At 46.0% G+C, this 23,260-nt stretch overlaps 1 protein-coding gene across 1 annotated transcript in view; it reads right to left on the reverse strand.

The window, feature by feature from the left end:
* Nucleotides 1-23,260, reverse strand: part of LOC106590977 (voltage-dependent T-type calcium channel subunit alpha-1H) — a 177,043-nt gene that overhangs the window by 10,617 nt on the left and 143,166 nt on the right. The window contains 11 exon segments of the mRNA XM_082958391.1: nucleotides 5,201-5,512; nucleotides 11,679-11,800; nucleotides 12,515-12,593; nucleotides 13,524-13,594; nucleotides 14,284-14,417; nucleotides 14,497-14,606; nucleotides 15,077-15,228; nucleotides 17,801-17,993; nucleotides 18,301-18,390; nucleotides 19,416-19,541; nucleotides 20,468-20,594. Coding sequence (XP_082814517.1) covers nucleotides 5,201-5,512; nucleotides 11,679-11,800; nucleotides 12,515-12,593; nucleotides 13,524-13,594; nucleotides 14,284-14,417; nucleotides 14,497-14,606; nucleotides 15,077-15,228; nucleotides 17,801-17,993; nucleotides 18,301-18,390; nucleotides 19,416-19,541; nucleotides 20,468-20,594 — 1,516 coding nt within the window.

The raw sequence follows: 23,260 nt of genomic DNA on the forward strand, positions 1-23,260 counted from the left end.
TTATCCTCAGTATGACAAAGGGATAGAGTCTGACCCTGGGAATTACAGGCCTGTATTTATCCTCAGTATGAGAAGGGGATTAGAGACTGATCCTGTGAATTACAGGCCTGTATTTATCCTCTGTATGAGAAGGGGATTAGAGACTGATCCTGGGAATTACAGGCCTGTATTTATCCTCTGTATGAGAAGGGGATAGAGTCTGATCCTGGGAATTACAGACCTGTATTTATCCTCTGTATGAGAAGGGGATAGGAGTCTAACTTTGGGAATTAGAGGCCTGTATTTATCCTCAGTATGACAAAGGGATAGAGTCTGACCCTGGGAATTACAGGCCTGTATTTATCCTCAGTATGAGAAGGGGATTAGAGACTGATCCTGTGAATTACAGGCCTGTATTTATCCTCTGTATGAGAAGGGGATTAGAGACTGATCCTGGGAATTACAGGCCTGTATTTATCCTCTGTATGAGAAGGGGATAGAGTCTGATCCTGGGAATTACAGGCCTGTATTTATCCTCTGTATGAGAAGGGGATAGGAGTCTAACTTTGGGAATTAGAGGCCTGTATTTATCCTCAGTATGACAAAGGGATAGAGTCTGACCCTGGGAATTACAGGCCTGTATTTATCCTCAGTATGAGAAGGCGATTAGAGACTGATCCTGTGAATTACAGGCCTGTATTTATCCTCTGTATGAGAAGGGGATTAGAGAATGATCCTGGGAATTACAGGCTTGTATTTATCCTCTGTATGAGAAGGGGATAGAGTCTGATCCTGGGAATTACAGGCCTGTATTTATCCTCTGTATGAGAAGGGGATTAGAGACTGATCCTGGGAATTACAGAACTGTACTTATCCTCTGTATGAGAAGGGGATTAGAGACTGATCCTGGGAATTACAGGCCTGTATTTATCCTCAGTATGACAATGGGATAGAGTCTGACCCTGGGAATTACAGGCCTGTATTTATCCTCAGTATGAGAAGGGGATTAGAGACTGATCCTGTGAATGACAGGCCTGTTTTTATCCTCTGTATGAGAAGGGGATTAGAGACTGATCCTCGGAATTACAGGCCTGTATTTATCCTCTATATAAGGAGATAGAGTCTGATCCTGGGAATTACAGGTCTGTATTTTTCCTCAGTATGAGAAGGGGATTAGAGTCTGATCCTGTGAATTACAGGCCTGTATTTATCCTCAGTATGAGAAGGGGATAGAGTCTAACTTTGGGAATTAGAGGCCTGTATTTATCCTCAGTATGACAAAGGGATAGAGTCTGACCCTGGGAATTACAGGCCTGTATTTATCCTCAGTATGAGAAGGGGATTAGAGACTGATCCTGTGAATTACAGGCCTGTATTTATCCTCTGTATGAGAAGGGTATTAGAGACTGATCCTGGGAATTACAGGCCTGTATTTATCCTCTGTATGAGAAGGGGATAGAGTCTGATCCTGGGAATTACAGGCCTGTATTTATCCTCAGTATGAGAAGTGGATTAGAGACTGATCCTGGGAATTACAGGCCTGCACTTATCCTCTGTATGAGAAGGGGATTAGAGACTGATCCTGGGAATTACAGGCCTGTATTAATCCTCAGTATGACAAAGTGATAGAGTCTAACCCTGGGAATTACAGGCCTGTATTTATCCTCAGTATGAGAAGGGGATAGGAGTCTAACTGTGGGAATAAGAGGCCTGTATTTATCCTCAGTATGACAAAGGGATAGAGTCTGACCCTGGGAATTACAGGCCTGTATTTATCCTCAGTATGAGAAGGGGATAGGAGTCTAACTGTGGGAATTAGAGGCCTGATTTATCCTCAGTATGACAAAGGGATAGAGTCTGACCCTGGGAATTACAGGCCTGTATTTATCCTCAGTATGAGAAGGGGATTAGAGACTGATCCTGTGAATTACAGGCCTGTATTTATCCTCTGTATGAGAAGGGGATTAGAGACTGATCCTGGGAATTACAGGCCTGTATTTATCCTCTGTATGAGAAGGGGATAGAGTCTGATCCTGGGAATTACAGGCCTGTATTTATCCTCAGTATGAGAAGTGGATTAGAGACTGATCCTGGGAATTACAGGCCTGTATTTATCCTCTATATAAGGAGATAGAGTCTGATCCTGGGAATTACAGGCCTGTATTTTTCTTCAGTATGAGAAGGGGATAGAGTCTGATCCTGGGAATTACAAGCCTGTATTTATCCTCAGTATGAGAAGGGGATAGGAGTCTAACTTTGGGAATTAGAGGCCTGTATTTATCCTCAGTATGACAAAGGGATAGAGTCTGACCCTGGGAATTACAGGCCTGTATTTATCCTCAGTATGAGAAGGGGATTAGAGACTGATCCTGTGAATTACAGGCCTGTATTTATCCTCTGTATGAGAAGGGTATTAGAGACTGATCCTGGGAATTACAGGCCTGTATTTATCCTCTGTATGAGAAGGGGATAGAGTCTGATCCTGGGAATTACAGGCCTGTATTTATCCTCAGTATGAGAAGTGGATTAGAGACTGATCCTGGGAATTACAGGCCTGCACTTATCCTCTGTATGAGAAGGGGATTAGAGACTGATCCTGGGAATTACAGGCCTGTATTTATCCTCAGTATGACAAAGGGATAGAGTCTAACCCTGGGAATTACAGGCCTGTATTTATCCTCAGTATGAGAAGGGGATAGGAGTCTAACTGTGGGAATTAGAGGCCTGTATTTATCCTCAGTATGACAAAGGGATAGAGTCTGACCCTGGGAATTACAGGCCTGTATTTATCCTCAGTATGAGAAGGGGATAGGAGTCTAACTGTGGGAATTAGAGGCCTGTATTTATCCTCAGTATGACAAAGGGATAGAGTCTGACCCTGGGAATTACAGGCCTGTATTTATCCTCAGTATGAGAAGGGGATTAGAGACTGATCCTGTGAATTACAGGCCTGTATTTATCCTCTGTATGAGAAGGGGATTAGAGACTGATCCTGGGAATTACAGGCCTGTATTTATCCTCTGTATGAGAAGGGGATAGAGTCTGATCCTGGGAATTACAGGCCTGTATTTATCCTCAGTATGAGAAGTGGATTAGAGACTGATCCTGGGAATTACAGGCCTGTATTTATCCTCTATATAAGGAGATAGAGTCTGATCCTGGGAATTACAGGCCTGTATTTTTCTTCAGTATGAGAAGGGGATAGAGTCTGATCCTGGGAATTACAAGCCTGTATTTATCCTCAGTATGAGAAGGGGATAGGAGTCTAACTTTGGGAATTAGAGGCCTGTATTTATCCTCAGTATGACAAAGGGATAGAGTCTGACCCTGGGAATTACAGGCCTGTATTTATCCTCAGTATGAGAAGGGGATTAGAGACTGATCCTGTGAATTACAGGCCTGTATTTATCCTCTGTATGAGAAGGGGATTAGAGACTGATTCTGGGATTTACAGGCCTGTATTTATCCTCTGTATGAGAAGGGGATAGAGTCTGATCCTGGGAATTACAGGCCTGTATTTATCCTCTGTATGAGAAGGGGATTAGAGACTGATCCTGGGAATTACAGGCCTGTACTTATCCTCTGTATGAGAAGGGGATTAGAGACTGATCCTGGGAATTACAGGCCTGTATTTATCCTCAGTATGACAAAGGGATAGAGTCTGACCCTGGGAATTACAGGCCTGTATTTATCCTCAGTATGAGAAGGGGATTAGAGACTGATCCTGTGAATGACAGGCCTGTATTTATCCTCTGTATGAGAAGGGGATAGAGTCTAACTTTGGGAATTAGAGGCCTGTATTTATCCTCAGTATGACAAAGGGATAGAGTCTGACCCTGGGAATTACAGGCCTGTATTTATCCTCAGTATGAGAAGGGGATTAGAGACTGATCCTGGGAATTACAGGCCTGTTTTTATCCTCTGTATGAGAAGGGGATTAGAGACTGATCCTGGGAATTACAGGCCTGTATTTATCCTCTGTATGAGAAGGGGATAGAGTCTGATCCTGGGAATTACAGGCCTGTATTTATCCTCAGTATGAGAAGTGGATTAGAGACTGATCCTGGGAATTACAGGCCTGTACTTATCCTCTGTATGAGAAGGGGATTAGAGACTGATCCTGGGATTACAGGCCTGTATTTTTCCTCAGTATGACAAAGGGATAGAGTCTAACCCTGGGAATTACAGGCCTGTATTTATCCTCATTATGAGAAGGGGATAGGAGTCTAACTGTGGGAATTAGAGGCCTGTATTTATCCTCAGTATGACAAAGGGATAGAGTCTGACCCTGGGAATTACAGGCCTGTATTTATCCTCAGTATGAGAAGGGGATAGGAGTCTAACTGTGGGAATTAGAGGCCTGTATTTATCCTCAGTATGACAAAGGGATAGAGTCTGATCCTGGGAATTACAGGCCTGTATTTATCCCCAGTATGAGAAGGGGATAGGAGTCTAACTGTGGGAATTAGAGGCCTGTATTTATCCTCAGTATGACAAAGGGATAGAGTCTGACCCTGGGAATTACAGGCCTGTATTTATCCTCAGTATGAGAAGGGGATTAGAGACTGATCCTGTGAATTACAGGCCTGTATTTATCCTCTGTATGAGAAGGGGATTAGAGACTGATCCTGGGAATTACAGGCCTGTATTTATCCTCTGTATGAGAAGGGGATAGAGTCTGATCCTGGGAATTACAGGCCTTTATTTATCCTCAGTATGAGAAGTGGATTAGAGACTGATCCTGGGAATTACAGGCCTGTATTTATCCTCTATATATGGAGATAGAGTCTGATCCTGGGAATTACAGGCCTGTATCTGTCTCAGTCTGATCCTTGGAATTACATGTATATGTTATTTATTTTTGATTTTGAATCCCAGCCACCGTCCCCGCAGGAGGCCTTTTGGTAGGCCGTCATTGTAAATATGAATTTGTTCTGAACTTACTTGGCTTAGTTAAATAAAGGTAAAATTAAAAATATATAAAAAAATGTGACCCCCTGACAGGAAGCTGATCAGACCCCAGATCTGTGCTTAGGTCCCCCCCCCCCTGACAGGATGCTGATCTGATCCCAGATCTGTGGTTAGGTCCCCCCCCCCCCCCCCCCCCTGACAGGAAGCTGATCTGATCCTAGATCTGTGGTTAGGTCCCCCCCTCTGACAGGAAGCTGATCTGATCCCAGATCTGTAGTTAGGTCCCCCTACAGGTGATCCTTCTCCATACCTGTCCAGATGATTCCACCCCGCCCACTTCGGCGTTGCTAAGGGGACGGCTGGCCTCCTGGCGCGCCTCCTCTTGCTTGGCCTCCTCTTGCCTGGCCTCCTCTTGACGCGCCTCTTCCTCCTTGGCCTCCTCCTCTGCCTCTTCCTGCGCCTCCTTGTTGCTCTCCTCCAAGTGTTTCATCAACACCGCCACCACCACGTTGACCAGCACGAACTGGGCCGTCAGGACGAAGGTCACGAAGTAGACCGGAGAAATCAGAGGAAGGTAGGTCAGACAGGACCGGTCTTCTGGACGACAGTCCCGCAGCGTGTCCTGGAGGGACAGAGGGATTGCGACTATTTGGGACAGGTAGCTCAGACAACAACAAGAGGGTTGTGAAAGACACATCGTCCCAAAGACACAGAGCAACACAATACTACTAATGTCTTAGCAGTGGTGTAAAGTACTTAAGTCAAAATACTTTAAAGTACTCTACTTAAGTTAAAATACTTCAAAGTGCTCTACTTAGGTCAAAATACTTTAAAGTACTCTACTTAAGTCAAAATACTTTAAAGTACTCTACTTAAGTCAACATACCTTAAAGTACTCTACTTAAGTCAAAATACTTTAAAGCACTCTACTTAAGTCGTTTCTTTGGGGGTATCTGTACTGTACTATTTATATTTTTATCAACTTTTACTTCACTACATTCCTAAAGAAAATGTTGTACTTTTTACTCCATACATTTTCCCCTGACACCCAAAAGTACTCGTTACATTTTAACAGGAAAATGGTCCAATTCACACACTTATCAAGAGAACATCCCTTGTCATCGCTACTGCTTCTGATCTGGAGGATTCACTAAACAGAGAACATCCCTGGTCATCCCTACTGCCTCTGATCTGGAGGACTCACTAAACAGAGAACATCCCTTGTCATCGCTACTGCTTCTGATCTGGAGGATTCACTAAACAGAGAACATCCCTGGTCATCCCTACTGCCTCTGATCTGGAGGACTCACTAAACAGAGAACATCCCTGGTCATCCCTACTGCCTCTGATCTGGCAGACTCACTAAACAGAGAACATCCCTGGTCATCCCTACTGCCTCTGATCTGGTGGACTCACTAAACAGAGAACATCCCTGGTCGTCCCTACTGCCTCTGATCTGGAGTGTTCCCCTGGCTATCATTACGTTTAAAAAACAAACAAGAAAATGGTGCCGTCTGGTTTGATTAATATAAGGAATTTGAAATTATTTATAAAGTACATTTTAAGCGATTAAAATTACCTTTTGTTCCTAAAGTATATATTTTTTTAAAACAAATACTTTTAGACTTTTACTCAAGTAGTATTTTACTTGGTGACTTTTACTTGAGTACATTTTCTATTAAAAGGTATCTTTACTTTTACTCAAGTATGGCAGTGAGGTTCTAGTTGTTGTCAAGATGCTCGAGGACACCAGAAAATGGGGAGCTTGTTGTTTACTAAAGAACTGGAGGCCCGTAGCATTGATCTGTCTGGAACTTTTTTTATTTTTTTTAAGAAAAAGTATATTTCATACAGACAAAGCTGAGCAATTGTCTTTGTCCACGCTTTCCATGGCGACAGAGCTTCTTGAGTAGAACGGAGAGGGTGTAGAATACTGGCATTTCGTTGTTCTGTGTTTCACAGGCTGTAACTCCAGTTTTGACCACCAGGTGGAGCCGTTGAGTTGAATCACAGCCTGTCTGTCGGCAACGAGACACACAGAGCTAAAAGCCTATCAGAGAGCCAGAGTGTCTGACTGACTGGGATAACAGCCAATTACCAGACAGAGCCCCCCGGGGGAAAGGGAGATGGGTTTTTAGCCAATGAGCTCCTCAGATAAATATCTCTGGTTCCCTCAACGTTCCTCAATGTTCCATGTCGGTTCGAAAAAAACGTTCCGTGTCGGTTTACTAGGTTATGAATCAGGTTCCACTGACAGACAGTCATCTGGGAACAGTGTTCTGTTTTCTGTGTGTGTGTGTTCTGTGTGTGTGTTCTTGTGTTCTGTGTGTGTTCTGTGTTCTGTGTGTGTGTTCTGTGTTCTGTGTGTGTGTTCTGTGTTCTGTGTGTGTGTTCTGTGTTCTGTGTGTGTGTTCTTGTGTTCTGTGTGTGTGTTCTGTGTTCTGTGTGTGTGTTCTTGTGTTCTGTCTGTGTGTTCTGTGTATGTTTTTTGTGTTCTGTGTTCTGTGTGTGTTTTTCTTGTGTTCTGTGTTCTGTGTGTTCTGTGTTCTGTGTGTATGTTCTGAGTTCTGTGTTCTGTGTGTGTGTTCTGTGTTCTTCAAACAATGCAAGCTCTAAGCCTTAAATAGAAGCAGCACACGTGTGCCTCCCGAGTGGCGCAGCGGTCAAAGGCAGTGCATCGCAGTGCTTGAGGGCTGTCACTACAGTCCCGGGTTCGATCTCAGGCTGTGTCACAACCAGGAGTCCCATAGGGCGGGGCACAATTGTCCCAGCGTCGTTAGGGCGAGGTTTACTTGGGTCAGCGTCGTTAGGGCGAGGTTTACTTGGGTCAGCGTCGTTAGGGCGAGGTTTACTTGTCCCAGCGTCGTTAGGGCGAGGTTTAACCTCTCTAGGGTCGGCGGGACGAAATCGTCCCACCTACGTAAAAGCCAGTGGAATCCTGTGGCGCGTTATTCAAATACCTTAGAAATGCTATTACTTCAATTTCTCAAACATATGACTATTTTACACCATTTTAAAGACAAGACTCTCGTTAATCTAACCACACTGTCCGATTTCAAAAAGGCTTTACAACGAAAACAAAACATTAGATTATGTCAGCAGAGTACCCAGCCAGAAATAATCAGACACCCATTTTTCAAGCTAGCATATAATGTCACATAAATCCAAACCACAGCTAAATGCAGCACTAACCTTTGATGATCTTCATCAGATGACACACCTAGGACATTATGTTATCCTCTTGACGTTACCCTAGGATAGGGGGTGCCACAGCGCATTTTGGAAAAAATTCGTGCCCATTTTCAACGGCCTACTAATCAGACTCAGAAGCTAGGATATGCATATAATTAATACCTGTGGATAGAAAACACCCTAAAGTTTCTAAAACTGTTTGAATGGTGTCTGTGAGTATAACAGAACTCATATGGCAGTCAAAACCCCGAGACAGATGGAAACAGGAAGTGGAATTCTGAATTGCGAACTCAACTTCATCACGTTGCCTATTAATCACACCGTGAGATATCGTTTATTGAGCACTTCCTATTGCTTCCACAAGATGTCGCCAGTCTTTACAAAGTGTTTTGAGCCTTCTACAGTCGAAACTGTCTACCCCCACCTTTGGAAACGTTTTGAAACACATTGAAATCGTCCCCCTCGAATCTTATTGGCTCTCTTGTTGAAACAGGCCCTGAAGATTTATGTTATACAACGTTTGACATGTTATACAACGTTTGAACGAACCTAAATGGGAAAAAATTGCTTTTTTCCGACACGGCTGTCCCGCGGCCGGCAGAGCTTTGGAATACTGCTTTCAGACGCGCTAACAACAGCAAGCTAATGGAACATAAAGGATGGACTTTTTCGACCGAAAATACATCTGTTGTGGACCTGGGATTCCTGGAAGTGCTTTCTGATGAAGACAACTAAAGGTAAGGGATTATTGACAATATTATACAACATTAGATGTGATCTGCGATTGTTCCAAGATGGCGCCGAGCTGTATTTACCAGCTCATTTTCTGAGTATCGCATCCCCTTTTATCGCTAAGTGTGATTACCCAGTAAAGTTATTTTTAAATCTGGTATGACAGGTGCTTTCAAGAGATATTCATCTATAAATCTTAGAATGACAATATTACATTTTAAACATGTTTTCGAATAGTAATTCAGTAAACTGTAGCACTGTTTCATCGGATGCTTTTGACGGGAAAATAGTTAGTCAACGTCAGACGCCGATGTAAAATGCTGTTTTCATATATAAATATGAACTTTATTGAACAAAAGAATGCATGCATTGTGTAACATGATGTCCTAGGTGTGTCATCTGATGAAGTTTGTAAAAGGTTAGTGCTGCATTTAGCTGTTTTTTGGTTATTTGTGATGCTTGTGGTTGGTCGGAAAATGGCTATGTTGCTGCTTTTTACGATGGACTCCTCTAACATAATCTAATGATTTGCTTTTCCTGTAAAACCTTTTTGAAATCGGACGATGTGGGTCGATTCAGGAGAGGTGTATCTATAAAACGAAGAAAAATATATATATATTTTTTTCAAATTATTACATTTTGTTATGCTAATGGCGATATGATTTTTCGCTGGATTTTGATACCGCTGACGGGATGAGACGCTGAAGAGGTTTTAAACGATACATGCATGTTTTGTTCAATCAAGTTCATATTTATATCAAAAACCAGCTTTTTACATTAGCATGTGACGTTCAGAACTAGCATACCCCCCGCAAACTTCCGGTGATTTTACTAAAAATGTACTAAATTACTCACGATAAATGTTCACAAAAAGCATAACAATTATTTTAAGAATTATAGATACAGAACTCCTCTATGCACTCGATATGTCCGATTTTAAAATAGCTTTTCGGTGAAAGCACATTTTGCAATATTCTCAGTAGATAGCCCGGCATCACAGGGCTAGCTATTTAGACACCCAGCAAGTTTAGCACTCACCAAAGTCAGATTTACTATAAGAAAAACGTTATTACCTTTGGTGTCTTCGTCAGAATGCACTCCCAGGACTTCTACTTCAATAACAAATGTTGGTTTGGTTCAAAATAATCCATAGTTATATCCAAACAGCGGCGTTTTGTTCGTGCGTTCAAGACACTATCCGAATGGTAAAGAAGGGTGACGAGCACGACGCATTTCGTGACAAAAAAATTCTAAATATTCCATTACCGTACTTCGAAGCATGTCAACCGCTGTTTAAAATCAATTTTTACGCCATTTTTCTCGTAAAAAAGCGATAATATTCCGACCGGGAATCTGCGTTTAGGTAAAAAGACGAAAGAAAATAAAGCATGGGGTCGACTCGTGCACGCGCCTAAGCCCATTGTCCTCTGATCGGCCACTTGCCAAAAGCGCAAATGTGTTTCAGCCTGGGGCTGCCTCGATATCATTCAGCTTTTTCCCGGGCTCTGAGAGCCTATGGGAGCCGTAGGAAGTGTCACGTTACAGCAAAGATCCTCAGTCTTCAATAAAAAGAGCCAAGATGAACAAGAACTTGTCAGACAGGCCACTTCCTGTTCAGAATCTTCTCAGGTTTTTGCCTGCCATATGAGTTCTGTTATACTCACAGACACCATTCAAACAGTTTTAGAAACTTTAGGGTGTTTTCTATCCAAAGCCAATATATGCATATTCTAGTTTCTGGGCAGTAGTAATAACCAGATTAAAATGGATACGTTTTTTATCCGGCCGTGTAAATACTGCCCCCTACCCCCAACAGGTTAATTGTCCCAGCGTCGTTAGGGCGAGGTTTACTTGGCTCAACGTCGTTAGGGCGAGGTTTACTTGTCCCATCGTCGTTAGGGCGAGGTTTACTTATCCCAGCGTCGTTAGGGCGAGGTTTACTTGGCTCAGCGTCATTAGGGTGAGGTTTACTTGGCTCAGCGTCGTTAGGGCGAGGTTTACTTGTCCCAGCGTCGTTAGGGTGAGGTTTACTTATCCCAGCGTCGTTAGGGCGAGGTTTACTTGGCTCAGCGTCGTTAGGGCGAGTTTTACTTATCCCAGCGTCGTTAGGGCGAGGTTTACTTGGCTCAGCGTCGTTAGGGCGAGGTTTACTTGGCTCAGCGTCGTTAGGGCGAGGTTTACTTGTCTCATCGCACTCTAGCGACTCCTTGTGGAGGGCCGGGCGCTTGCAGGCTGACTCCGGTTGTCAGTTGAACTATGTTTCCCTCTGATACGATGGTGCGGCTGGTTTCTGGGTTAAGTGGCCGGGGTGTTATTTAAGAAGCGAGGTTTGGTGGGTCATGGACAAATGACTCGACCTTCACCTCAAGAGCCCGTTGGGGAGTTGCAGCGATGAGACAAGATCAGAATTGAAATTGGGGGAATAATAAAAAATATTTTAAAGATAAAAACGGCCACACGGGTTGGCTTAGAACTCCGTAAAGAAGGATTAGAACCCTGTGTAGAAGGATTAGAACCCCGTAAAGAAGGATTAGAACCCCGTAAAGAAGATTTAGAACCCATTAAGAAGGATTAGAACCCGTAAAGAAGGATTAGAACCCCGTAAAGAAGGATTAGAACCCCGTGTAGAAGGATTAGAACCCTGTGTAGAAGGATTAGAACCCGTAAAGAAGTATTAGAACCCGTAAAGAAGGATTAGAACCCTGTGTAAAAGCAGAAGAATGTCAGAATTCAGCAGCAGTCTTCATTTTCTATTAATGAGGGTTTTTCCCTCTGTGCCTTGAACAACAACAAGCTCTAGAACCAAAAACCCTGTTTCCCCAAAGCTGATTGGTTGACTATCACGCTCTGATTTGGACATTCACCTTCATAATTCCATTCCAGTTGTCACCGGTGGAAACGCGGAACAAGGTGAGGAACGCCATGCCAAAGTTCTGGAACGTAGCGTGACGACTCAGACCCTCACACGGATTCTCCTCGGAACACTCTATAAACACCGAGAACACATGTAGGGGGGGGTAGTGGGGTGATATAGAGAGAGAGACGGAAGGGGTGTGAGGGGAGGGGAAAAGAGAGGGGGGAGAGAGGGGGGAGAGAGTGAGGGAGAGAGAGGGGGGAGGAGTGAAAGAGGGGGTAGAGAGGGAGGGAGAGCGAGAGAGAGAGAGGGGAGAGAGAGAGGGAGGGAGGGAGAGAGAAAAAGAGAGAGACAGAAAGAGAGAAAGAGAGAGAGTGAGAGAGAGAGAGAGAGAAAGGGGGAGGGAGAGAGGAGGGAGTGAAAGAGAGGGGGGTAGAGAGGGAGGGAGAGCGAGAGAGAGAGAGAGAGTGGGAGGGAGAGAGAAAAAGAGAGAGACAGTAAGAGAGAAAGAGAGAGCGAGAGAGAGAAAGGGAGAGGGAGAGAGGAGGGAGTGAAAGAGATGAGGGTAGAGAGGGAGGGAGAGAGAGGGAGGGAGGGAGAGAGAAAAAGAGAGAGACAGAGAAAGAGAGAAAGAGAGAGAGACAACAGGGAGGGAGAGAGGAGGGAGTGAAAGAGAGAGAGGGAGGGAGAGAGAAAAAGAGAGAGACAGAGAAAGAGAGACAGAGAGAGGGAGGGAGGAAAAGAGAGAGAAAATAGGAGAAGGAAGACGTAAGTAATTTCAGGGAAATCAGCTCAGCAGCTCATCAGCGTAAATGACACTCACACACTCACAGCACTATGACTGACCCAGTTTCCCAAAGAGCTCCACTCCCAGCGCAGCGTAGATGAAGAACAGCAACATGAAGAGGAGACCCAGATTCCCCACCTAGAGAGAAACAGGACATATTACAATACAGGATAGATTAAAATACCCAGCCAGATTATTATAAATACCCAGCCAGATTATTATAAACACCCAGACAGATTATTATAACACCCAGATTATTATAACACCCAGCCAGATTATTATAATACCCAGAAAGATTATTATAACACCCAGATTATTATAACACCCGGCAAGATTATTAAAACACCCAGCTAGATTATTATAAACACCCAGACAGATTATTATAACACCCAGCCAGATTATTATAACACCCAGACAGATTATTATAACACCCAGACAGATTATTATAACACCCAGACAGATTATTATAACGCCCAGCCAGATTATTATAACACCCAGACAGATTATTATAAACACCCAGCCAGATTATTATAACACCCAGCCAGATTATTATAACCCCCAGCCAGATTATTATAACACCCAGCCAGATTATTATAACACTCAGACAGATTATTATAACACCCAGACAGATTATTATAACAACCAGACAGATTATTGTAACACCCAGCCAGATTATTATAACAACCAGCCAGATTATTATAACCCCCCAGACAGATTATTATAAACACCCAGACAGATTATTATAACACCCAGCCAGATTATTATAACACCCAGACAGATTATTATAACACCCAGCCAGATTCAGTATTAGTATAGTACTACTACAGTATTTTATTAGTATCATGGTTACCTGAGGCAGGGCCTGAACTACAGTGTCCAGGAGAGCTCTCATCCCCTGTAGCCATCTTCAGCACTATTACTATAGTACTACTACAGTATTATATTAGTAACATAGTTACCTGAGGCAGGGCCTGAACTACAGTGTCCAGGAGAGCTCTCATCCCCTGTAGCCATCTTCAGCAGTATTACTATAGTACTACTACGGTATTATATTAGTAACATAGTTACCTGAGGCAGGGCCTGAACTACAGTGTCCAGGAGAGCTCTCATCCCTGTAGCCATCTTCAACAGCTTCAACACTGAGGAGATAGAATCCAGATCAGAACCCATTAGAACTGAAACCAGAACCGACCCCATTAGAACTGAAACCAGAACCGACCCCATTAGACCTGAAGCCAGAACAGAACCCATTAGAACTGAAACCAGAACAGACCCCATTAGAACTGAAACCAGAACAGACCCCATTAGAACTGAAACCAGATCAGAACCCATTAGAACTGAAACCAGAACAGAACCCATTAGAACTGAAACCAGAACAGAACCCATTAGAACTGAAACCAGAACAGACCCTATTAGAACTGAAACCAGAACAGAACCCAATAGAACTGAAACCAGCTCAGACCCCATTAGAACAGAAACCAGAACAGAACCCATTAGAACTGAAACCAGAACAGACCCCAGTAGAACTGAAACCAGAACAGACCCTATTAGAACTGAAACCAGAACAGAACCCAATAGAACTGAAACCAGATCAGAACCCATTAGAACTGAAACCAGAACAGAAACCATTACCCAAACACACACTGTACACATATACACATATCACTGAGGGAGAGGTGTGTGTGTGTGTGTGTGTGTGTGTGTGTGTGTGTGTGGTGTGTGTGTGTGTGTGTGTGTGTGTGTGTGTGTGTGTGTGTGTGTGTGTGTGTGTGTGTGTGTGTGTGTGTGTGTGTGTGTGTGTGTGTGTGTGTGTGTGTGGTGTGAGTACCTCTGGCGATCCTCAGTACTCTCATGATGCGTATGATCGTAGGGTTGATGGGTAGCGACGCGTTCAGGTCGATCTCCTCCAGAGTGATGCCCATTACGGACAACAACACGATGGACAGATCCAGCTGGTTCCACCTAAACACAGAGAACAGGTACGTATGCAGAGTGTGTGTGTGTGTGTGTGTGTGTGTGTGTGTGTGTGTGTGTGTGTTACCTCTCCTTGAAGAAGCGTCTCAGCCCGAAGGCGATGAGTTTGAGGACCGTCTCGATGACGAACACCAGAGTGAAAACGTAGTTACAATACTTTAACCCCTCCTCCAGATACTGGAACACACACACACACACACACACACACACACACACACACACACACACACACACAGTTACACAGAATCACAATCGTTGCTATAGCTTCCCGATTGTCCTAGTTAACTTTGAGGTTGCTATGGCTACCAGTGTGTGAGGTTGCCTTGGTTACCAGTTTGAGGTTGCTATAGTTGTAATGTGGTTGCTATAGTTACCTGAGGCTGTTTATATTGTAGTGTGGTTGCTATAGTTACCTGGGGCTGTTTGTATTGTAGTGAGGTTGCTATAGTTACCTGGGGCTGTTTGTAGTGTAGTGTGGTTACTATAGTTACCTGGGGCTGTTTGTAGTGTAGTGTGGTTACTATAGTTACCTTGGGCTGAATGTATTGCAGTGTGGTTGCTATAGTTACCTGTGGATTTTTGTAGTGTAGTGTGGTTACTATAGTTACCTGTGGATGTTTGTATTGTAGTGTGGTTGCTATAGTTACCTGTGGCTGGTTGTAATGCTCCATGCTCATGGTGAGGACGTTGGTAGCGATGATGACGGTGATGAAGAGGTCCAGGTAGTGGCTGGTGCACAACGTGTGGATGGTGAGACGCACCGGGGAGTAGTCTGCAAAGTAGGGACGTTCCTGGGCCTCTGTTACAACACACAGAGTAACATGGTCATTAAACTGGTAGTCTGTTACAACACACAGAGTAACGTGGTCATTAAACTGGTAGTCTGTTACAACACACAGAGTAACATGGTCATTAAACTGGTAGTCTGTTACAACACACAGAGTAACATGGTCATTAAACTGGTAGTCTGTTACAACACACAGAGTAACATGGTCATTAAACTGGTAGTATGTTACAACACACAGAGTAACGTGGTCATTAAACTGGTAGTCTGTTACAACACACAGAGTAACGTGGTCATTAAACTGGTAGTCTGTTACAACACACAGAGTAACATGGTCATTAAACTGGTAGTCTGTTACAACACACAGAGTAACATGGTCATTAAACTGGTAGCTGTTACAACACACAGAGTAACATGGTCGTTAAACTGGTCGTCTGTAGACCAGGTCCTGAAGTTCTCGACAGTAAAAAAAAAAATCTCTTTACTCTTCTGCTATGAAGTCATCGATGAAGTTACTGCCAGCACGAGAGTTGTGCCTGTGTGTGTGTGTGTGTGTGTGTGTGTGTGTGTGTGTGTGTGTGTGTGTGTGTGTGTGTGTGTGTGTGTGTGTGTGTGTCGATGAAACTGCTGCCTCAGGAGTTCCATTCACATCCATCACACACACCGTGACATTTCAACTATAACACACACACACACACACACACACACACACACACACACCGTGACATCTCAAGGTGTCATTGGGCAAAAAAGCATCTCCGTTTGCCAGAACTATGACGAGATTACACTGCAGATAGAGGGGGCTGTCTCAACATGTCTCCCTTTCCCCTCCCTCCCTCCCTCCCTCCCTCCCTCCCTCCCTCCCTCCCTCTTACTCCTCCTCCTCTTCTCTGCTCTCTTGGCTCTCTTCTACTCCCGGGCCTTGGCCTCCTCTTCCTCCCTCCCTCCCTCCCTCCCTCCCTCCCTCCCTCCCTCCCTCCCTATTACTCCTCCTCCTCTTCTCTGCTCTCTTGGCTCTCTTCTACTCCCGGGCCTTGGCCTCCTCTACCTCCCTCCCTCCTTCCCTCTTCCTCCTCCTCCTCTTCCTCTCCTCCTCCCCTCTCCACCTCACCCCACCTCCCTCCCTCCCTCCCTCCCTATTACTCCTCCTCCTCTTCTCTGCTCTCTTGGCTCTCTTCTACTCCCGGGCCTTGGCCTCCTCTACCTCCATCCCTCCTTCCCTCTTCCTCCTCCTCCTCTTCCTCTCCTCCTCCCCTCTCCACCTCACCCTCCCTCCCTCCCTCCCTCCATCCCTCCCTCTTACTCCTCTTCTCTGCTCTCTTGGCTCTCTTGTCCTCCCGGGCCTTGGCCTCCCCTCCCTCCCCTCTCCACCTCTCCCTCCCTCCCTCCCTCCCTCCCTCCCTCCCTCCCCTCTCCACCTCACCCTCCCTCCCTCCCTCCCTCCCTCTTACTCCTCCTCTTCTCTGCTCTCTTGGCTCTCTTCTCCTCCCGGGCCTTGGCCTCCCCTCCCTCCCTCCCTCCCACACCCCCTCCCCTCCCTCCCTCCCTCCCTCCCTCCCTCCCTCCCTCCCTCCCCTCCCTCTTACTCCTCCTCCTCTTCTCTGCTCTCTTGGCTCTCTTCTCCTCCCGGGCCTTGGCCTCCTCTTCTTCCCTCCCTCCCTCCCTCCCTCCCTCCCTCCCTCCCTCCCTCCCTCCCTCCCTCCCTCCCTCTCTCTTACTCCTCCTCCTCTTCTCTGCTCTCTTGGCTCTCTTCTCCTCCCGGGCCTTGGCCTCCTCTTCTTCCCTCCCTCCCTCCCTCCCCTCTCCACCCCTCCCTCCCTCCCTCCCTCCCTCCCTCTTACTCCTCCTCCTCTTCTCTGCTCTCTTGGCTCTCTTCTCCTCCCGGGCCTTGGCCTCCTCTTCTTCCCTCCCTCCCTCCCTCCCTCCCTCCCTCCCTCTTACTCCTCCTCCTCTTCTCTGCTCTCTTGGCTCTCTTCTCCTCCCGGGCCTTGGCCTCCTCTTCTTCCCTCCCTCCCTCCCTCCACTCTCCACCTCTCCACCTCTCCACCTCTCCCTCCCTCCCTCCCTCCCTCCCTCCCTCCCTCCCTCCCTCTTACTCCTCCTCCTCTTCTCTGGTCTCTTGGCTCTCTTCTCCTCCCGGGCCTTGGCCTCCCCTCCCTCCCCTCCCCTCTCCACCTCCCTCCCTCCCTCCCTCCCTCCCTCTTACTCCTCCTCCTCTTCTCTGCTCTCTTGGCTCTCTTCTCCTCCCGGGCCTTGGCCTCCCCTCCCTCCCTCCCCTCCCTCCCTCCCTCCCACACCCCCTCCCCTCCCTCCCTCCCTCCCTCCCTCCCTCCCTCCCTCCCTCCCTCCCTCTTACTCCTCCTCCTCTTCTCTGCTCTCTTGGCTCTCTTCTCCTCCCGGGCCTTGGCCTCCCCTTCTTCCCTCCCTCCCTCCCTCTCTCTTACTCCTCCTCCTCTTCTCTGCTCTCTTGGCTCTCTTCTCCTCCCGGGCCTTGGCCTCCCCTCCCTCCCTCCCCTCCCTCCCTCCCTCCGACACCCCCTCCCCTCCCTCCCTCCCTACCTCCCTCCCTCCCTCCCCTCCCTCTTACTCCTCCTCCTCTTCTCTGCTCTCTTGGCTCTCTTCTCCTCCCGGGCCTTGGCCTCCTCTTCTTCCTGGTCCTGACGACACTTGTGGAAGTTTTCCACGACGACGCCCACGAACATGTTGAGGACGAAGAAACTGACGATGAGAAGGAAGGAGATGAAGAACAGGAGCATCCACGGGTTGTGGTTCCTCACTGGCTGGAGGAGGAAGATAAAACATCCAATCAGATACAGACGGTCGGACGGACGGACAGACAGACAGACAGTGCTATGTGGGGACTACCAGAACAGACCTGGAGGCCTGTAGCAGTGCTATGTGGGAACTAACAGGACAGATCTTTTACCTGATTTGCTCAGAAAGCCTAAAAGGTTAAAAAGTCAAATCAGAACTCTGTTCCTTCTCAATTTCATTCAATAAACTTTATTGGCATGTACAGTCAAACACGCATATCGCAAAGAAAAATACCTGTTGAGGTCTGTGTGTGTGTGTGTGTGTGTGTGTTACCTGCTGGTCTACCCCCACGGCGTCCAGTCCGTCATACATGATGCTGACCCACCCGTCTTTAGAGGACAGCACAAACAGAGACATCAACGCCTGGACGGACAGACAGACAGACAGACAGACAGACAGACAGACAGACAGACAGACAGACAGACAGACAGACAGACAGACAGACAGACAGACAGACAGACAGACAGACAGACAGACAAGGGGAAAAGAAGATATAAGTCAGACCTCTCCTTTCCTCATCTTCTTTCATTTCAGTTCATTTCAGGTCATTCCAGTTCATTCCAATTCATTCCAGTTCAATTCAATTCAATTCATTCCAATTCATTTCAATTCATTCCAATTCAATTCAATACAGTTCATTCCAGTTCATTCCAGTTCATTCCAATTCATTCCAGTTCAATTCAATTCAATTCATTCCAATTCATTTCAATGCATTTCAATTCATTCCAATTCAATTCATTTCAGTTCATTCCAGTTCATTCCAATTCATTCCAATTCATTCCATTTCAATTTAATTCAATTCATTCCAATTCATTTCAATTCATTTCAATTAATTCCAATTAAATTAATTCCAATTCAATTCAGTTCAGTTCATTCCAGTTCATTCCAGTTCATTCCAGTTCATTCCAATTCATTCCAGTTCAATTCAATACAATTCATTCCAATTTATTTCAATTCATTTCAATTCAATTCATTTCAGTTCATTCCAGTTCATTCCAGTTCATTCCAATTCATTCCAATTCATTTCAATTCATTTCAATTCAATTCAATTAATTTCATTCCAATTCATTTCAATTCATTCCAATTCAATTCATTTCAATTCATTCCAATTCATTCCAATTCAAAGGGCTTTATTGGCATGGGAACCATATGTTTACATTGGAAAAAAGAGACAATGAATGAAAGAATCCAGTGGGTTCTGGTAGATCTTTAACAGTTTTAATTGATCATGTAAATGTGTGTCTGTGTGTGTGTGTGTGTGTGTGTGTGTGTGTGTGTGTGTGTGTGTGTGTGTGTGTGTGTGTGTGTGTGTGTGTGTGTGTGTCTGTGTGTGTGTGTGTGTGTGTGTGTGTGTGTGTGTGTGTGTGTGTGTGTGTGTGTGTGTGTACCTGTCCCAGGTTATCAAAGTTGTATTTGCGTCGTATCCACCGGTGGCCGGCACGGAGACAGTCAGTCCTATTGGTCACATTCCTCACGTCCACGCCCTCACAGTGGAAGAACTTACCCTTGAAAAGCTACGCACACACGCACACACACATGCACATGCACACACACACACACACACACACACACACAAACACACACACACACAAACACAATTCTACTACAGACTATAAGCCTAAATTGCAAACAACAAAATAATATTCAACACATCTTCTAGTGTATCTGTCTCTCTCTCTCTGACTCTCTGTCTGTCTGTGTCTCTCTCTCTCTCTGTCTCTCTCAGTCTTTCTCAGTCTCTCTCTGTCTCTGTCTCTGTCTGTCTGTGTCTCTCTCTCTCTCTGTCTGTGTCTCTCTCTCTCTCTCTGTCTCTGTCTCTGTCTCTCTGACTCTGTCTCTGTCTGTCTGTGTCTCTCTCTCTCTGTCTATGTCTCTATGTCTCTCTGTTTCTCTCTCTCTGTCTCTCTGTCTCTCTCAGTCTCTCTCTGTTTCTCTCTCTCTGTCTCTCTTTGTCTCTCTCTGTCTCTCTCTGTCCGTCTCTCTCCGTCTCTCTCCGTCTCTCTCCGTCTCTCTCTGTGTCTCTCTGTCTCTCTGTCTCTCTCAGTCTCTCTCTGTTTCTCTCTCTCTGTCTCTTTGTCTCTCTCTGTCTCTCTCTGTCCGTCTCTCTCCGTCTCTCTCCGTCTCTCTCCGTCTCTCTCTGTGTCTCTCTGTCTCTCTGTCTCTCTCAGTCTCTCTCTGTTTCTCTCTCTCTGTCTCTCTTTGTCTCTCTCTGTCTCTCTCTCTCCGTCTCTCTCCGTCTCTCTCCGTCTTTCTCCGTCTCTCTCCGTCTCTCTCCGTCTATCTCCGTCTCTCTCCGTCTCTCTCTGTCTCTCTCTGTCTCTCTCTGTCTCTCTCTGTCTCTCTCTGTTTCTCTCTCTCTGTCTCTCTTTGTCTCTCTTTGTCTCTCTCGGTCTCTCTCCGTCTCTCTGTCTCTCTGTCTCTCTGTCTCTGTGTGTTGTACCTGTACTCCCAGTATTCCGAACACGATGAAGAAGCCGCAGCAGATGAGGACAATATTTCCGATGGGTCTCAGAGATGTGATCAGAGTCTCTACGACCAGCTTCAGCCCTGGGGCTCGACTGATCACCCTGCAACACACACACGCACGAATGCACGCACGCACGCAAACACAGACGCATGCACGCACGCACACACAGACACATGCACGCACGCACACACAGACGCATGCACGCACGCACGCACACACACACACACACACACACACACACACACACACACACACACACACACACACACACACACACACACACACACACACACACACACACACACACACACACACACACACACACACACACGCACACACACACACACACACACACAAGTTAAAACATTCCTATCCAGAGCAACTTTCATCCTAAGACAAGCTGACGTGGCAGTAAACAGATAGCTAGGAGAGACAAGCAGTAAACAGATAGCTAGGAGAGACAAGCTGATGTGGCAGTAAACAGATAGCTAGGAGAGACAAGCTGACGTGGCAGTAAACAGATAGCTAGGAGAGACAAGCAGTAAACAGATAGCTAGGAGAGACAAGCTGACGTGGCAGTAAACAGATAGCTAGGAGAGACAAGCTGACGTGGCAGTAAACAGACAACTAGGAGAGACAAGCTGACGTGACAGTAAACAGATAGCTAGGAGAGACAAGCTGACGTGGCAGTAAACAGACAGCTAGGAGAGACAAGCTGACGTGGCAGATAGCGAGGAGAGACAAGCAGTAAACAGACAGCTAGGAGAGACAAGCAGTAAACAGATAGCTAGGAGAGACAAGCTGACGTGGCAGTAAACAGACAACTAGGAGAGACAAGCTGACGTGACAGTAAACAGATAGCTAGGAGAGACAAGCAGTAAACAGATAGCTAGGAGAGACAAGCTGACGTGGCAGTAAACAGACAACTAGGAGAGACAAGCTGACGTGACAGTAAACAGATAGCTAGGAGAGACAAGTTGACGTGGCAGTAAACAGATAGCTAGGAGAGACAAGCTGATGTGGCAGTAAACAGATAGCTAGGAGAGACAAGCTGATGTGGCAGTAAACAGATAGCTAGGAGAGACAAGCTGACGTGGCAGTAAACAGATAGCTAGGAGAGACAAGCTGACGTGGCAAATAGCTAGGAGAGACAAGCTGACGTGACAGTAAACAGATAGCTAGGAGAGACAAGCTGACGTGACAGTAAACAGACAGCTAGGAGAGACAAGCTGACGTGGCAGTAAACAGACAGCTAGGAGAGACAAGCTGACGTGGCAGATAGCTAGGAGAGACAAGCTGACGTGGCAGATAGCTAGGAGAGACAAGCTGACGTGGCAGTAAACAGATAGCTAGGAGAGACAAGCTGACGTGGCAGAAAGCTAGGAGAGACAAGCTGATGTGACAGTAAACAGACAGCTAGGAGAGACAAGCTGACGTGGAAGTAAACAGACAGCTAGGAGAGACAAGCTGACGTGGCAGTAAACAGACAGCTAGGAGAGACAAGCTGACGTGACAGTAAACAGACAGCTAGGAGAGACAAGCTGACGTGGCAGTAAACAGACAGCTAGGAGAGACAAGCTGACGTGGCAGATAGCGAGGAGAGACAAGCAGTAAACAGACAGCTAGGAGAGACAAGCTGACGTGGCAGTAAACAGATAGCTAGGAGAGACAAGCTGATGTGACAGTAAACAGACAGCGAGGAGAGACAAGCTGACGTGGCAGTAAACAGATAGCTAGGAGAGACAAGCTGACGTGACAGTAAACAGACAGCTAGGAGAGACAAGCAGTAAACAGATAGCTAGGAGAGACAAGCTGACGTGGCAGTAAACAGATAGCTAGGAGAGACAAGCTGACGAGACAGACAGCTAGGAGAGACAAGCTGACGTGGCAGTAAACAGATAGCTAGGAGAGACAAGGTGACGTGGCAGTAAACAGATAGCTAGGAGAGACAAGCTGACGTGGCAAATAGCTAGGAGAGACAAGCTGACGTGACAGTAAACAGATAGCTAGGAGAGACAAGCTGATGTGACAGTAAACAGACAGCTAGGAGAGACAAGCTGACGTGGCAGTAAACAGACAGCTAGGAGAGACAAGCTGACGTGGCAGATAGCTAGGAGAGACAAGCTGACGTAGCAGATAGCTAGGAGAGACAAGCTGACGTGGCAGTAAACAGATAGCTAGGAGAGACAAGCTGACGTGGCAGATAGCTAGGAGAGACAAGCTGATGTGACAGTAAACAGACAGCTAGGAGAGACAAGCTGACGTGACAGTAAACAGACAGCTAGGAGAGACAAGCTGACGTGGCAGTAAACAGACAGCTAGGAGAGACAAGCTGACGTGGCAGATTGCGAGGAGAGACAAGCAGTAAACAGACAGCTAGGAGAGACAAGCTGACGTGGCAGATAGCGAGGAGAGACAAGTAGTAAACAGATAGCTAGGAGAGACAAGCTGATGTGACAGTAAAAAGACAGCGAGGAGAGACAAGCTGACGTGGAAGTAAACAGATAGCTAGGAGAGACAAGCTGAAGTGACAGTAAACAGACAGCTAGGAGAGACAAGCAGTAAACAGATAGCTAGGAGAGACAAGCTGACGTGGCAGTAAACAGATAGCTAGGAGAGACAAGCTGACGAGACAGACAGCTAGGAGAGACAAGCTGACGTGGCAGTAAACAGATAGCTAGGAGAGACAAGCTGACGTGGCAGTAAACAGATAGCTAGGAGAGACAAGCTTCTAGTGTGTCTGTCTGTCTGTCTGTCTGTCTGTCT

The sequence above is a fragment of the Salmo salar genome, chromosome 12 (assembly GCF_965601325.2).
Source record: "Salmo salar chromosome 12, fSalSal1, whole genome shotgun sequence".
NCBI classification, from domain to species: Eukaryota; Metazoa; Chordata; class Actinopteri; order Salmoniformes; family Salmonidae; genus Salmo; species Salmo salar.